The following is a 13987-nucleotide window of genomic DNA, read 5'->3' as shown; positions in this document are numbered from 1 at the left end:
GGATTCTAAGCTCTTCCACCTAATTGAATACTAAATTCTTAAGGCATATCGGTTTTGAAAATCACTGATTTACTATTTTTACTATTACATTTATTTAGTAGTATTTATTTATTTATTTACTATTTTACATCTTAAGTTGAACTACCTTTTTGCTTTGTCCTTGTCATCTTCTTCCACCAACCCATCAAAAATACTACCATCATCTCTAAAAGAAAAAAAAGGGGATAGAAAAAATAAGAGCACAATCATTAAGCAACAGCAACACTACACCAAAATTTAATTTAACCAGAAGTAAAATATCCTGTAACCAGTGTAAACCTACAGAAAGTCAATTTATTTGCCATTATAAAAAAGGGTTCACTTGAAACTATTTTTAATTTAATAGCATAGTTACAAAACATATTTTCTGAGATATTCACTTTATAAAATCATAAATAAACATCAGATAATAACTTAAACCACTGCTTTAAGATATTAGCACAATATCCAGCATCATAGTACAATATCTAGCATAAATTTTCACTTATTACTGATTCATTTGACAAATATTTATTAACATTCATAAGCCAGGCTCTCTTCTGAATGTGGTTACAGAGCAGTTAACCAGATGTATAGGTCACTGCTCTCTTACCGCCTATTTTCTAGTAGAAAGAAAAAAAATCAACACAAAAAATGTATGACAAGTTTTTTTGTTGTTTGTTTGTTTTTAAACGGATAATGTTTTAGTAACTTGGTGGTTACTTTAGCCTGAAAGGTTCAGGAAGGACTTGTTGAGATGGGGAACATTTGAGCTGAGATCTAAGTAACAAGAAAAACTTGGTTATAGGAAGATCTAGGTGAATAGTATTCTAACATGAAATCAAGAGTATTGGTGCATAACCCCTTAACCTAAGGAGCAATATTAAACAGTTTCAGGTGATTTATAAACTTTTACAACAATTCACTATTCACTCCTTTAACCAGACCTTACTGTGGCCTATGAAGGCCTGTAAAGTGTCTGTCAGATGCATTATTGAAATCATCAGCAAATTTTGGATCATAAAAGTCTATTGCATGGACCTTTGGGGTTCCATGCACGCAGTGAAATTTATGAAAAATTCTATATACATATGCATTTTATTGAAAGGAGAGTCTGCAACTTTCATCATGTTCAGAAAGATAATGAACTGATATTAAGAACCACGGCTTAAGTCTGAACACACAGATGTCATCCCTAGATGTGATATTGTCTAGAACGGAAATTGGCAATCATTCAGAAGTATAATGCCCAAATCATATTTAATCTCTCACAAGCAGTGAAGAAACATCCTTTCTGGGGAGACAACAAACAGATCCCACCTGAAAGTACGGCATAGCCCAAATCTATGGCAGTGGTGTAAGCAGCCCTCTCTAAGGAAACTCCTTGCCTCTTTGGTCTTAAGTTCTGGGAGAGTATACATCTTCCCAGAACTTAAGAGCTACACTTCCCAGAGCTACACTTAATACTCAGTATGTATTTTAGACTAGTTACTACAAATAGGCTGTAAAAACACCATCTAATCAGCAATGAACGTAAAAAAGGGAAGGGAAAAGGGCTGTCCCAGATGTCAAAAGTCACATATGAAGAATCACACAGTACAGTATAATAAAAGCACAGGAACTTTAGTGTCAGACAGACCAACGCAGGTCATAATTCCTGCTCATCACTTACTATGTGACTTTAAACACATTATTTAATCTCTCTAACCTATAGTTTCCTCACCTGAAAAATATCACAAAATAATTGTTAATTTAAATAATATATAAAAAGTATTCTACACATTAGCTAGCTGTCAAAGAGAAGTTGCTTTAAAAATGTTAATGTACTTCATCTAATTTAAGCACCATTCACTATTTATCAATATTTTATGTGCCACTAAGAAAAAAAATGCTACCAATTAAACTATGATAAGCCAATTGTAAGATGAATTCCAATATCAAAAAGATGTTAAAATGTTAAAAATATAATATTAAGGTCAAAGAAACAAGGAAGTTTATCCTTTTCCCAAGAGTAAAATATAAAGATTATAATTTCAACTAATGAAATCCTAATTATAGTTACCTTTTATCAGTCACAAATGCTAAAAGGCTTAATGGAATGGAGTTAGCACCAATTAATAAGGTGAAAAAGAACAAGAAATAAAGAGATAGATGATTCCAGAAGATACCAAGGAAACATTTGCAACTGTCACAATTTCTTTCAGAGCAGCTAAACAAAATACTCAAATACTCAAAATTATAGCTCAAAGACACAGCCATTCACACCTGACTTTGGCTCTTACTTACTATTACACTATGCTGCCTAAATACAGAAATTAAATGTAACAGTAATTATATTTAAGCAAAAAAACTCCTTTTATCAGGTTTGATATAACCATTACTCTAATTGTGAGTCTTAAAATGGCTTTATATAATTCAAAATAAAAGTTTCTAACAACATACCTGTCAATAATCGAGCTCATTTTACTACAGCTTACGGTAAACAACATAACATATTACGTTTTCGTCTTGTGGTAGACATTTGTACTTCTCCTTGGGAGGGAAAAAAAACAAAAACAATCAGTTTTCTAAAAATCTTATTCTACAAACATAGTAATATTGAGAAACACTATATGTTATTATAGAAACTTCATAATATTTTTGTACTAAAGGCAAGAACATTTTAAAGCAAATAGCTTTAGCTGGGGCACATTTCAGGCTTTTTTTCCTTCAAAAAAAGATCTACAGGAAAAAAATGAGGTTCACAATTCATTTTCTCTCTACTATTAAATAATCAAAATTTAAGAGCTACACTTAATACTCAGTATGTATTTTAGACTAGTTACTACAAATAGGCTGTAATAACACCATCTAATCAGCAATAAACATTTGTTGCAAGCTTATTTTTGGTTACACATTATGGTAAGCTTTGGGAATACAAGGATGAAAGACAGAGTCCCTTTAGGCAAAAATTTGGAATTGAATAAGGAGCTATGTACCTAAATAATAAAAGGAATAATGATGGTAGGAAGGAGTGAGAGGAAATACTCTTGAAGACAATACGTTTGCCAAGTAGTCTACATTGTTGTTCCTGAAAATATGGTCCAGAGACCATCAGCATCAGCCACACCTGTGAGCTTATTACAAGAGAGAATCCTGGACCCACCCAAGTTCTTCTGAATCAGAATGATATTTTAACAAAGTCCCCATGAGATTTCTATCACCATTTAAGTTTGAGAAATAACAGACTATAGGACAGTAAGAGGTAATAGCTGAAATGACTTAAAGCCACAGGAATAGCAATTTGCAAAGGGATAGGCCTTTGTGTGATGAGGTAGCATCATATTTGAGACACTTAGGAGGGTTAGCATTTTATTTAGAGAAAAAGCTAGCCTTGTTACAACTTACAGTTTTAATCATTACAACATAAAGGGAGAATAGGACTGGTAGTGGCGAGAGCAAGTAGAGAAGAGCCTTATTATAAAGTCTTACACCCACATTGAAGAAATTAAAATTCACTGCTTTAAAACAGAATCACAAGACTAAAATTGGTCTCTCTACATTCTGCACAGTTTTTCTAAAGTGTAAGGAAGGCTTAATCCATACAAGATACTTTGTCCTATAGTCATGAGTTAAAGAAAAACACCACCTTAATTCTAATAAATATCCTAACAGTTTTGAGGCATAAAAAAAAATTCTACTTTAACTATATTTTTATTTAAAATTTAGAAAATAGGAAAATACCGAGGAGAGGAAGATGGCGACTGGCAGGAAGGTAGGGAGGGAGTGTGAGAGAGCGAGGGAGCGATAAAGTGTGTGGACGTGTGTGGTGTGTGTGTGTATGAGCTAGAGACAGTTAGATTCTGCAGGTCTTCCAAGGGGCTGCCAAACCGGGCAGTCTTAGATGGCGGAGCCCCACTCCCAGAGCGGACACTCCTGGGCGGCCAGCGCGGGCACAGAGACCACACCATCTTGAGAAACAGAGCTGCTTGAGACTAGGATCCTGGCCTCAGCACTACCTGCTGGAAGCCGGTCCATCCTTGTTGCTTGACACAGTTGCTGCAAGGAAGAAACATCTGTACAGCATATGTTTCAAGAGACCTGGCATACTGTTCTTAATATGTTTGCTCCCCTTCTTAGCACTATGTGTTCTAACCAGGGCCACCTCCCCGAGAAAGGTTGTTTCCCCAGGTGGGGATATTTCCCTGGAGTTGGGGATTGACAGGACTGGGGAGGGGAATGAATCAGTAAAACCCCCTAGTGTTACAGAAATACCATGTACTACTTATGAAGAACTTGGACTAAGACTGTTGGCAATAAATTTGGGACTTGTTGGGCCCACATCCCCAGGGGTCTGTCCACCAGGGAAAGCACCAAAGCCTATACCCCTGGAGACCCACCGACAAAGGGCAGTCCCAGGGAAGGCAAGCAGCGAGGCTGGGAGGACATAACCTTTACTGGGAAGGATAAACTCCTTCAGTCACTTCCTGTAGTGCATCAGTAGAGCAGTAGAATAGTAACCTTGGAATAGCCCTTATAATGGGGAGAATGAGGTCACATATTTAATACCTTAATCAATAAAGAAATAAAGATTGGGGAAAAAAAAGAAAATACCAAATTAAAATGAAAATAGTGGGCATTCTTGCCTGCTTCTTGATTTTAATAAGAATGTTTTCCATATTCTGCTGATTAGAATGATACTAGCTATTGGTTTTTGATAAAGAAACTTTATGATATCCAACAACTATTATTTTGTTCTTATTTTCCTTAAAGATTAATAGGTGAATTTTATGAAATGGCTTTTCAGGAACTATTAATAGGATGATATGATTTTTCACCTTTAATTTTTCAACAAAAGTATTATGTTAGATTTCTTGATGCTGTGTTTAATAATTCTAGAACAAATTCTTCTTAGCTACAGTTTTGTATTTCTAGACTACATCTGTTACTATTTTATTTAGGATTTTTGCATCTATAGCTGTAAGATAGGACAATAGTTTCCTTTTTTATACTATCTTTATCAGAGTTAAATACTAAAATTATGCTTGCTTTATAAAATAAATTGAAAAACTTTCCTTTTTTTCCAGGGCCTAGTATATATTAATTAGCATTGATATAATCTATTCTTTGAAGATTAGAAAACTGAGCTGTGGAACCATCTGTCTCATTTCCCTTTTTAATGCTAGATCTTAATCTTTTCCTTCTCTTCCACGATAATTAGTTCTTCAGGACTTTACTTCATAGATTAATTTTGGTAATTTTCTTTAGATACTCTTAAACACATTGTTATAGAGTGAGCATATAATAAATTGTTATAATCATAAAATAAAATAAAATTTAGAAAATAGTGTAAATTTAATATGTAACTCTAACTAAACCAGAGAAGATTAAAGGTATTCTAAGAATATGGATTCTAAAATATTTTGTCACTTTCTTTCTTTTTAAAAAAAATATATTTTATTCATTCTTTTCACAGAGAGGAAGTGAGAGGGACAGAGAGCCAGAAACGATGATGAGAGAGAACATTGACCAGCTGCTGTCAATGATGCTGTGTTTAATAATTCTAGAACAAATTCTTCTTAGCTACAGTTTTGTATTTCTAGACTACATCTGTTACTATTTTATTTAGGATTTTTGCATCTATAGCTGTAAGATAGGTCAATAGTTTCCTTTTTTATACTATCTTTATCAGAGTTAAATACTAAAATTATGCTTGCTTTATAAAATAAATTGAAAAACTTTCCTTTTTTTCCAGGGCCTAGTATATATTAATTAGCATTGATATAATCTATTCTTTGAAGATTAGAAAACTGAGCTGTGGAACCATCTGTCTCATTTCCCTCTTTAATGCTAGATCTTAATCTTTTCCTTCTCTTCCACGATAATTAGTTCTTCAGGACTTTACTTCATAGATTAATTTTGGTAATTTTCTTTAGATACTCTTAAACACATTGTTATAGAGTGAGCATATAATAAATTGTTATAATCATAAAACAAAATAAAATTTAGAAAATAGTGTAAATTTAATATGTAACTCTAACTAAACCAGAGAAGATTAAAGGTATTCTAAGAATATGGATTCTAAAATATTTTGTCACTTTCTTTCTTTTTAAAAAAAATATATTTTATTCATTCTTTTCACAGAGAGGAAGTGAGAGGGACAGAGAGCCAGAAACGATGATGAGAGAGAACATTGACCAGCTGCCTCCTGCACACCCCCCACTGGGGGTATGCTCGCAACCAAGGCACACGCCCCTGACCGGAATCGAACCTGGGACCCCTCAGTCCGCAGGCCGACACTCTATCCACTCAGCCAAACTGGTTAGGGCTGTCATTTTCAAATGTACACTCTTGAGAGGAAGAGAATAACCCTTGATAAATGATGCTGCACTACCTGTGTGGTTATGACTGCAGAAATGAGACTGTGAAGGGCTAAGACTTCTTAAAAAAAAAAAAAGAGTGATCCCCCAAGGTAAAACTAAAAAGTACTAGCACCAGAAAAAAATACTGATTTTAAATGTCTACATGGACATCAACAGATGGAACACAGGAATTACAGAATGTTAAGAGTTAGGAGAGACTTTAAAGATCACTTAAGTACAACTCTCTGGTCCAAAAGACATATTGATCATCATGGTAATAACAGAGAATGGTTCTCTCACTAGAACAAAAAGAACAGTACCAAAGTAAGAGCCAATTTGGGTGAATTAAAAAAGAATAGTTTCAGTTTAAAGTTAAAAGGCCAGATCTGAGCCTTATGTGGCACTGATATTATGTTAGTTTAATTATCAAAAGGTAAGATAGGACAAACTAGAAAATAAAAAAAAGGACTCCAAGAATTAGGGCTTGTATTAGGAAGGGCCATGCTGACTATAAGAAGAATGAATACAAAATGGTTTAGAAGATACAAACCAATGCTACATTAGTTTACTATTGTTAACAATATTCTTCCAAACATTATTTGCTGTATAGCTAATTCAACAGCATAAAGACTGTATATCTAACACTGTAGTCGAAGATCTTTTCCATCCAACTGACAGACATGCTGTATTTAAGGGAAAAGATGGGGGGGGGGATGAAATAGGCCTAAGCACTTTGGAGAAATTGTTAGAAGATTCCTCTTGACTTCTTTAAATGGTGTCAAATGAATTTTAAGGAAACAAAGTAGTAATAGGGGAACAGAACAGAAATGGGGAATAGTCAAAGTTCTTGTATGACAACTACCCTAGGACTCATACTTTCAATACAAAAAAAACCCCAAAAAACTAGCCAGAGTCACACATGCCCATGAAAATTCAGTTTTAGAAGACATGCAATGTCCCAAACTATCAAGGGAGGATATTGAGTTCAGAACCACACTTTTGAGGTCTCTCAAGAGGCTTCTAGAGTCTGTCGATAAACTTGATGAGATGTACAGGAAATCTAATGAGACCCTCGATGGTGTGATAAAGGACCATCTAGAAAGTAAGCATACACTGACTGAAATAAAGAATATTATACAGACTCCCAACAGCAGACCAGAGGAGGGCAAGAATCAAGTCAAAGATTTGAAATGCAAAGAAGCAAAAAACACCCAACCAGAAAAGCAAAATGAAAAAAGAACCCAAAATTACGAAGATAGTGTAAGGAGCCTCTGGGACAGCTTCAAACATACCAACATCAGAATTATAGGGGTACCAGAAGATGAGAGAGAGCAAGATATTGAAAACCTATTTGAAGAAATAATGACAGAAAACTTCCCCCACCTGGTGAAAGAAATAGACTTACAAGTCCAGGAAGCGCAGAGAACCCCAAACAAAAGGAATCCAAAGAGGACCACACCAAGACACATCATAATTAAAATGCCAAGAGCAAAAGACAAAGAGAGAATCTTAAAAGCAGCAAGAGAAAGAAACTCAGTTACCTACAAGGGAATACCCATACGACTGTCAGCTGATTTCTCAACAGAAACTTTGCAGGCCAGAAGGGAGTGGCAAGAAATATTCAAAGTGATGAATAGCAAGAACCTACAACCAAGATTACTTTATCCATCAAAGCTATCATTCAGAATTGAAGGTCAGATAAAGAGCTTCACAGATAAGGAAAAGCTAAAGGAGTTCATCACCACTAAACCAGTATTATACGAAATGCTGAAAGGTATCCTTTAAGAAGAGGAAGAAGAAAAAGGTAAAGATACAAATAGTGAACAACAAACATGCATCTATCAACAAGTGAATCTAAGAATCAAGTGAATAAATAATATGATGTACAGAATGAACTGGTGATTATAATGAATCAGGGACATAGAAAGGGAATGGACTGACTATTCTTGGGGGGGAAAGGGGAATGGGAGATGTGGGAAGAGACTGGACAAAAATCGTGCACCTATGGATGAGGATAGTGGGTGGGGAGTGAGGGCAGAGGGTGGGGCGGGAACTGGGAGGAGGGGAGTTATGGGGGGGAAAAAAAGAGGAACAAATGTAATCTGAACAATAAAGATTTAAAAAAAAAAAAAAAAGAAGACATGCAATGTCCCTACATACAGCAAGGAATTTCAAGTATATAGACTAATACAGATTAAGTTTTATTAAAAGTCTTCTTTCTTAAATATTAACATTAATAGGCCAGTATCGTGTGCAATATGTCTTTGAAAGGATCAGTTAATGTCATTGGAATCCAAAGTTCACAAATTAAATTATAAGAGATTAAGTTACTGTAGGGAGCAGCTATAGGGTTAAGCCTTGGACTGTCCTGTTGGCAAAGCCACAAACAAGTCCCAGCTTAGAGGGCACAGCACTCTTAGCATAAGTAGGCTTGACCTTATAATGCTCCCTAGATCTTATACCACATGCGGGTGCGCACGTACAGTGCGACTGAAACTTCATGACCCGTGCGCAGAAGTCAGTATTTTGTGGAAGAGCCGGTATTTTGTGGAAAAGCCACACTCAAGGGGCAAAAGAGCCGCATGTGGCTCACAAGCTGCAGTTTGCCGAGCCGCAGTTTGCTGACCACTGACCTAGACCCAGCTTATTCTCTCTGTCATTTCTCCATCCTTCACCACCCTCACTCAGGCTTGTGAACCCTTAGCTGAGCTGGTTCAACACATGTGGCACCCAATGTGGGGCCTGAGTTCGGGGGAACTACAGTTGTCAGGTGAAAGGATGCTCCAGTGAAGCACATGCAGAAAACAAGAAGGAAGGTAAGGAGGGAAGTTCAGTGATATAACTAGGTGTAAAACATGGGAAATTCAGGATCGTAGGAAAAGAATTTATACGTATCCAATGCTTAATGCTATGCTCTAAGCACGGGCTGTTCTGTGAGGTATGAACAGCTTTTCGTTTTGTTGGATTTTGTAAGTAAAACCTGCACATGGTTTTCTGAGGAATGAAAGGTAAATATAGAGGCATGGGAGAAAGTAGGAAAACAACTTAGAGATCATTATATAGCTGAAGGTCCAGAGGAAATGCCTGCCTCTGCTTTCAGTCTGTGGTCCCTGATTCGGGACTGCCTAGAGCCCACTCCAGAAAGGGAGTGGATAAATGTGGCAGGGGAATCAAGACAGATAGTGGAAGGTTACCAGAGGCTTCAGTAGGGGCCTTATCCTTAACCCCACTGCAGCCTTTCCAGCCGGCTCAGTAAACCTTTATCATGCCACCCTGGGGAAGCACAGGATTGGCAATTCTCCCTGGGGTGACAGATCAGGACTCAGGCAATAGCGGAAAGCGCCAATCCTACTCTTAAAATGGATATAAGAAAGCATTTGGGGGTTTTCTTTTGAATGCCTGTTTTGGATTGAGTGAAATGGATTTTACTTAGTTTTAACACATCAAAGTTCTTGACACAAAAAGAAAAACTAACAGTTTGACTCAAAGTTAAGGTTTTATTTTGAAAGTGCTAAGGCTCAAAAGTAGAACCAATTCACAATAAAAAAGGAAAACTGCATAATTTGCAACTTTTTAAGTTAAAGTAGGAAGTTGTAGGAGCATGTATGCTTATATGTATCTAGGAAGCCAGAGCTATTTCTTCAGGTTTCATCATACCATGTTTAGTAGCCTATTCTTCTATGAGTTCTTACCCCATTTAGCCGAGCTAAAATAAGCTGTCTTACTGAGGCTTTATGTGATATCTTCTGATTTAACATTTTGGAGCACCTGACAGCATTACCAGGGATGAGGAAAAATGCAGTAGCAAGCTCTAAAATGTATATCCTTTTATGGTCAGAATTCCATCAACTATAAACATTCTTTATGAATGGTCAGAATTCCATCAATATAAACCTTTTTTATAAAAACAAAAAAAGGGGGTAGAAGAATGTTCTATATTTTACAATGCAGAAGGTCGTACAGCAGCCAAAAGGCATCAGGCCTCCTGTACAATAGCCTCTGCCGACTTAGCCCGGTGGCAGGATGCACAAACAAGTTTTACCAGATCTAGTAATGATGTGGGGAAGAGGTTGTGTTTTGTATCTTTCCAGAAGGAGCAGCACAGCCAATTTGGGTACCAGAGCGTTATGTGCGTCACCATACTGGACCCAGAGAAGCTCCTTGTCCCATCATTCAAAAGACTGAGAGTTGCCCCGATGACAGCAAAGTGGAAAAAAAGAAGAAAAGAAAGGCTATGCAAGGGACTGAGGTGCCAACATGGGGTCAGCTGAAGAAGTTAACAACTGAGGCCCAGCAGATGGTAGAAAAACTAGATGTGGAAGCTACTCCCTCAATCATGTTTCTGGCTATGCTAGCATTGGTTAGCTGCCAGTCTTCTGCAAAGTCTTGCGCAGCCAAGTCCAAGGACTCTGAGTAAATACGCAAAAGAAACTTTCATTTAGCAGAAACTCACTTACTGCTGTTTTGCACTGGCATTGTTTTGTTATTCTTACTAGTTTTAAAAATGCCAACACATTGGCATTGTTTTGTTAATAGCCAGAGCTTTATGTTTAAGTTTTAAAATGTTAACATGTCTGAAGTTTGGGTTTTGCATTAACATTGTTTTGTTACTGTTTCAATAGCCAGAGTTTTGTTCTTGATGCTTAAGTTTTACTTTCATTATAGTAGCTTAAAAATAAAAAAAGGGCGGGATGTAGGGCACGGCTATAGAGTTAAGCCTTGGACTGACCTGTTGGCAAAGCCACAAACAAGTCCCAGCTTAGAGGGTACAGTCCTCTTAGCATAATTAGGCTTGACCTTATGATGCTTCCTAGATCCTTCCTAGGTAGCTAATGGCCTGTGGGAGGTGCAGCAAGTGCTGCCAAAACAAGTGAAACTCACAAGAACACTGTAACTATGGTGACCACTACCTTGTTTACCTCTGGCTTTAAAATAAAGGCTCAGGTTGCCTCTGGATCTCTCTCTGTGGCCTCAGCCAGGCACAGGAAGATCCACCTAGACCAGCCGTGGGCAAACTACGGCCCGCGGGCCGGATCAGGCCCGTTTGAAATGAATAAAACTAAAAAAAAAAAAAAGACTGTGCCCTTTTATGTAATGATGTTTACTTTGAATTTATATTAGTTCACACAAACACTCCATCCATGCTTTTGTTCGGGCCCTCCGGTCCAGTTTAAGAACCCATTGTGGCCCTCGAGTCAAAAAGTTTGCCCAACCCTGACCGAGACCCAGCTTATTCTCTCTGTCTGTCATTTCTCCATCCTTCACCACCCTCACTCAGGCTTGTGAACCCTTGGCTGAGTTGGCTCGGCAAAAGTTACAGCTAGGAATCAAAGGCTCCTTAACATAAGCAACTTGAGCTCAAAGTCATTCAGTGATATGATTCCCAGCTGAGTACACACCACATTACTATTTTATAACAATGAAACCCAAGGGCAGTATATGTCTTTATAAACATTTTTAAAACAAGCTTTTAAAAAATATTTATCAAATAGGGAGATACTAGTAATTAATGAACTTTGTAGGCCCAGCCGGTGTGGGTCAGTGGTTGAGCATCAACATATGAACCAGGAGGTCAGGGTTCAATTCCCAGTCAGGCCACATGCCTGGATGTGGCTTGATTCCCCTGTAGGGGATGTGCAAGGGGCAATCAATCAATGAATCTCTCTCATCATTTATGTTTTTCTCTCTCTCTCTCTCTCTCTCTCTCTCCCTCCCTCCCTCCCTCTCTGAAATCAATAAAAATATATTTAAAAAACAAAAGAAACTTTATAAACAATTCAAATTTTGCCAAATATAAAAGCAGTTATGTTTTTAATTCCGAATAGAACATATATAACAGGAAATCTCAGTGCCTGGCATTCCATCTCTGGAAAACTACCCATATACATAACCTGCAACCTGGGTATGTTCCCTGACCAGGAAACAAACCTACCACCTTTTGGTATACAAGATGATCCTCCAACCAACCGAGGCACCCAACCATGGCTGGAATGTTTCTTTGGGGGGGATCCTTTTATTTTTTTTAATTCTTTTTTATTTATTTACTTTTATTATCTATTTTTTGATTAATCCTAACCCGAGGATATTTTTCCATTGATTTTTAGGGACAGTGGAAGAGAGAGGAAAAGACAGAGAGAAACATCGATGTGAGAGAAACACATTGATTGGTTGCCTCCTGCACACGCCCTGACCAGGGCCTGGGCTGCAGAGGAGCCTGCAACTGAGGTACCTGCCCTTGATTGGAATCAAATCTGGGATCCTTTGGTCTGAGGACCAACACTATATCCACTGAGCCAAACCGGCTAGGGCTCTTTGGGGGAATTCTTAATGTCAGTTCCTTCAGATCTTTTGTCTTAGGCTGCTTATAATTCCAGAGAAAAATCTTCTAAACTATTTACTGAAAACTATAAAAATCTGGTAGCCTATGTTCTTAATCCCCCTATTTTTTTATATGGTACCCCTATTCTCACCTATGTTTTATACTTCTCTATTTTATTCTTGCTAGAGAATAAATCTCCAGTCTTCTGCTCTGATCAGGAAGGGGTAGTTACCTGGATTTCCAGTTAGAAAAAGGCAAATCATCCTGTTTTTGGTCCCACCCTCACTCCTATTTGCAGAAGTAGAGTGCTTTCAATTCCTGAACATTTGAGGTTCTATAGTAGTACCATAATGTTTGTTTCTCAGCATTCTCACAGCTGGCTTGGGATTCTAGGATCTACAAGGAGTTACCACATTTTCTTTCACTTTTTAGGTTCTAAAATTGTGTTGCAGTTGCTTCCTCTCCCATCCTCTTTGTTCTTGTGAAGTTATATCTTCTGTAAAAATCCTTTTATTTCAGCTTTAATGACTTTTGGGAGAAAATTGAATTTAACTGTATTGTTTGCCATCTTAACTTGAAGATTCTCTTTCTCTCATCATCAATTTTAATCAGGCTTTTATCCTCCTCTCACACTCTGAAACTGTTCACTCATATAAGAGTTATCAGTGATATGCATGTTACCTAATGGCTGCTTTACTGTACTCTCTATTTGACATCTTAGTAGCATGGGATGCAGCTGACCACTTCTGCATTTATTAAATACTTTTCTTGGCTTCTACGACAGAACACTTTCCTGCTTGTCCACCTATCTCCCTAGCTGCTCCTTCTCCTCTAACTGACACTGACACATCCCAGGGCTAAATCCTTCTCAATCTATGTACACTTCCTAGATAATTTCATCCAGACATATGATCTTAAGTAGATAATCCCCAAACCCACATTGCTAGACCAGATTCTCAACTTAGGAGTCATATATTCAACTACCTTTTTTAGATTACTACAGATTATACAGGTGTCTAAAATATCACATACCAAAACAGAACACAACTTTCTTCTGCAAATCTACCCCTATCCCATTTTCTTCTCCAAGCTAAACTCCATATGTTCTTTTCCCCACTTGCTATACTACAGTCACATTTGCTCTTTCTGTTCTTCAGGCATTCCGTAGTCATTTTTCCCCCTTTCTTTATTGATTAAGATATTACGTATGTGTCCTTATCCCCCCATAACCGCCCCCCCAGCTCATGCCATCATGCCCCTGGTGTCTGTGCTCACTGGTTATGCTTATATGCATGCATGCGAGTCCTTT

At 37.3% G+C, this 13987-nt stretch overlaps 1 protein-coding gene across 9 annotated transcripts in view; it reads right to left on the bottom strand.

Moving 5' to 3' along the window:
* The window catches only part of CLOCK (clock circadian regulator), a 159205-nt gene that overhangs the window by 76232 nt on the left and 68986 nt on the right, over positions 1-13987 (bottom strand). For all 9 annotated transcript variants that reach the window (XM_070396399.1, XM_070396391.1, XM_070396381.1 and 6 more), the window contains 2 exons: positions 2461-2550; positions 146-205 (listed from right to left, as the gene is read on the bottom strand). In XM_070396399.1, the coding sequence (XP_070252500.1) occupies positions 146-205; positions 2461-2507 (107 nt within the window). In that variant the 5' untranslated portion in view covers positions 2508-2550. Of the gene's footprint in view, positions 1-145; positions 206-2460; positions 2551-13987 lie in introns of those variants that run through there.

The sequence above is a fragment of the Myotis yumanensis genome, unplaced genomic scaffold (genome assembly GCF_028538775.1).
Source record: "Myotis yumanensis isolate MYYU_CA2020_CCGP unplaced genomic scaffold, mMyoYum1.0.hap1 SCAF_1, whole genome shotgun sequence".
Classification (NCBI taxonomy): domain Eukaryota; kingdom Metazoa; phylum Chordata; class Mammalia; order Chiroptera; family Vespertilionidae; genus Myotis; species Myotis yumanensis.
Note: the sequence above shows the minus strand (reverse complement) of the source record. Positions and strands in the feature narration are given on the sequence as shown.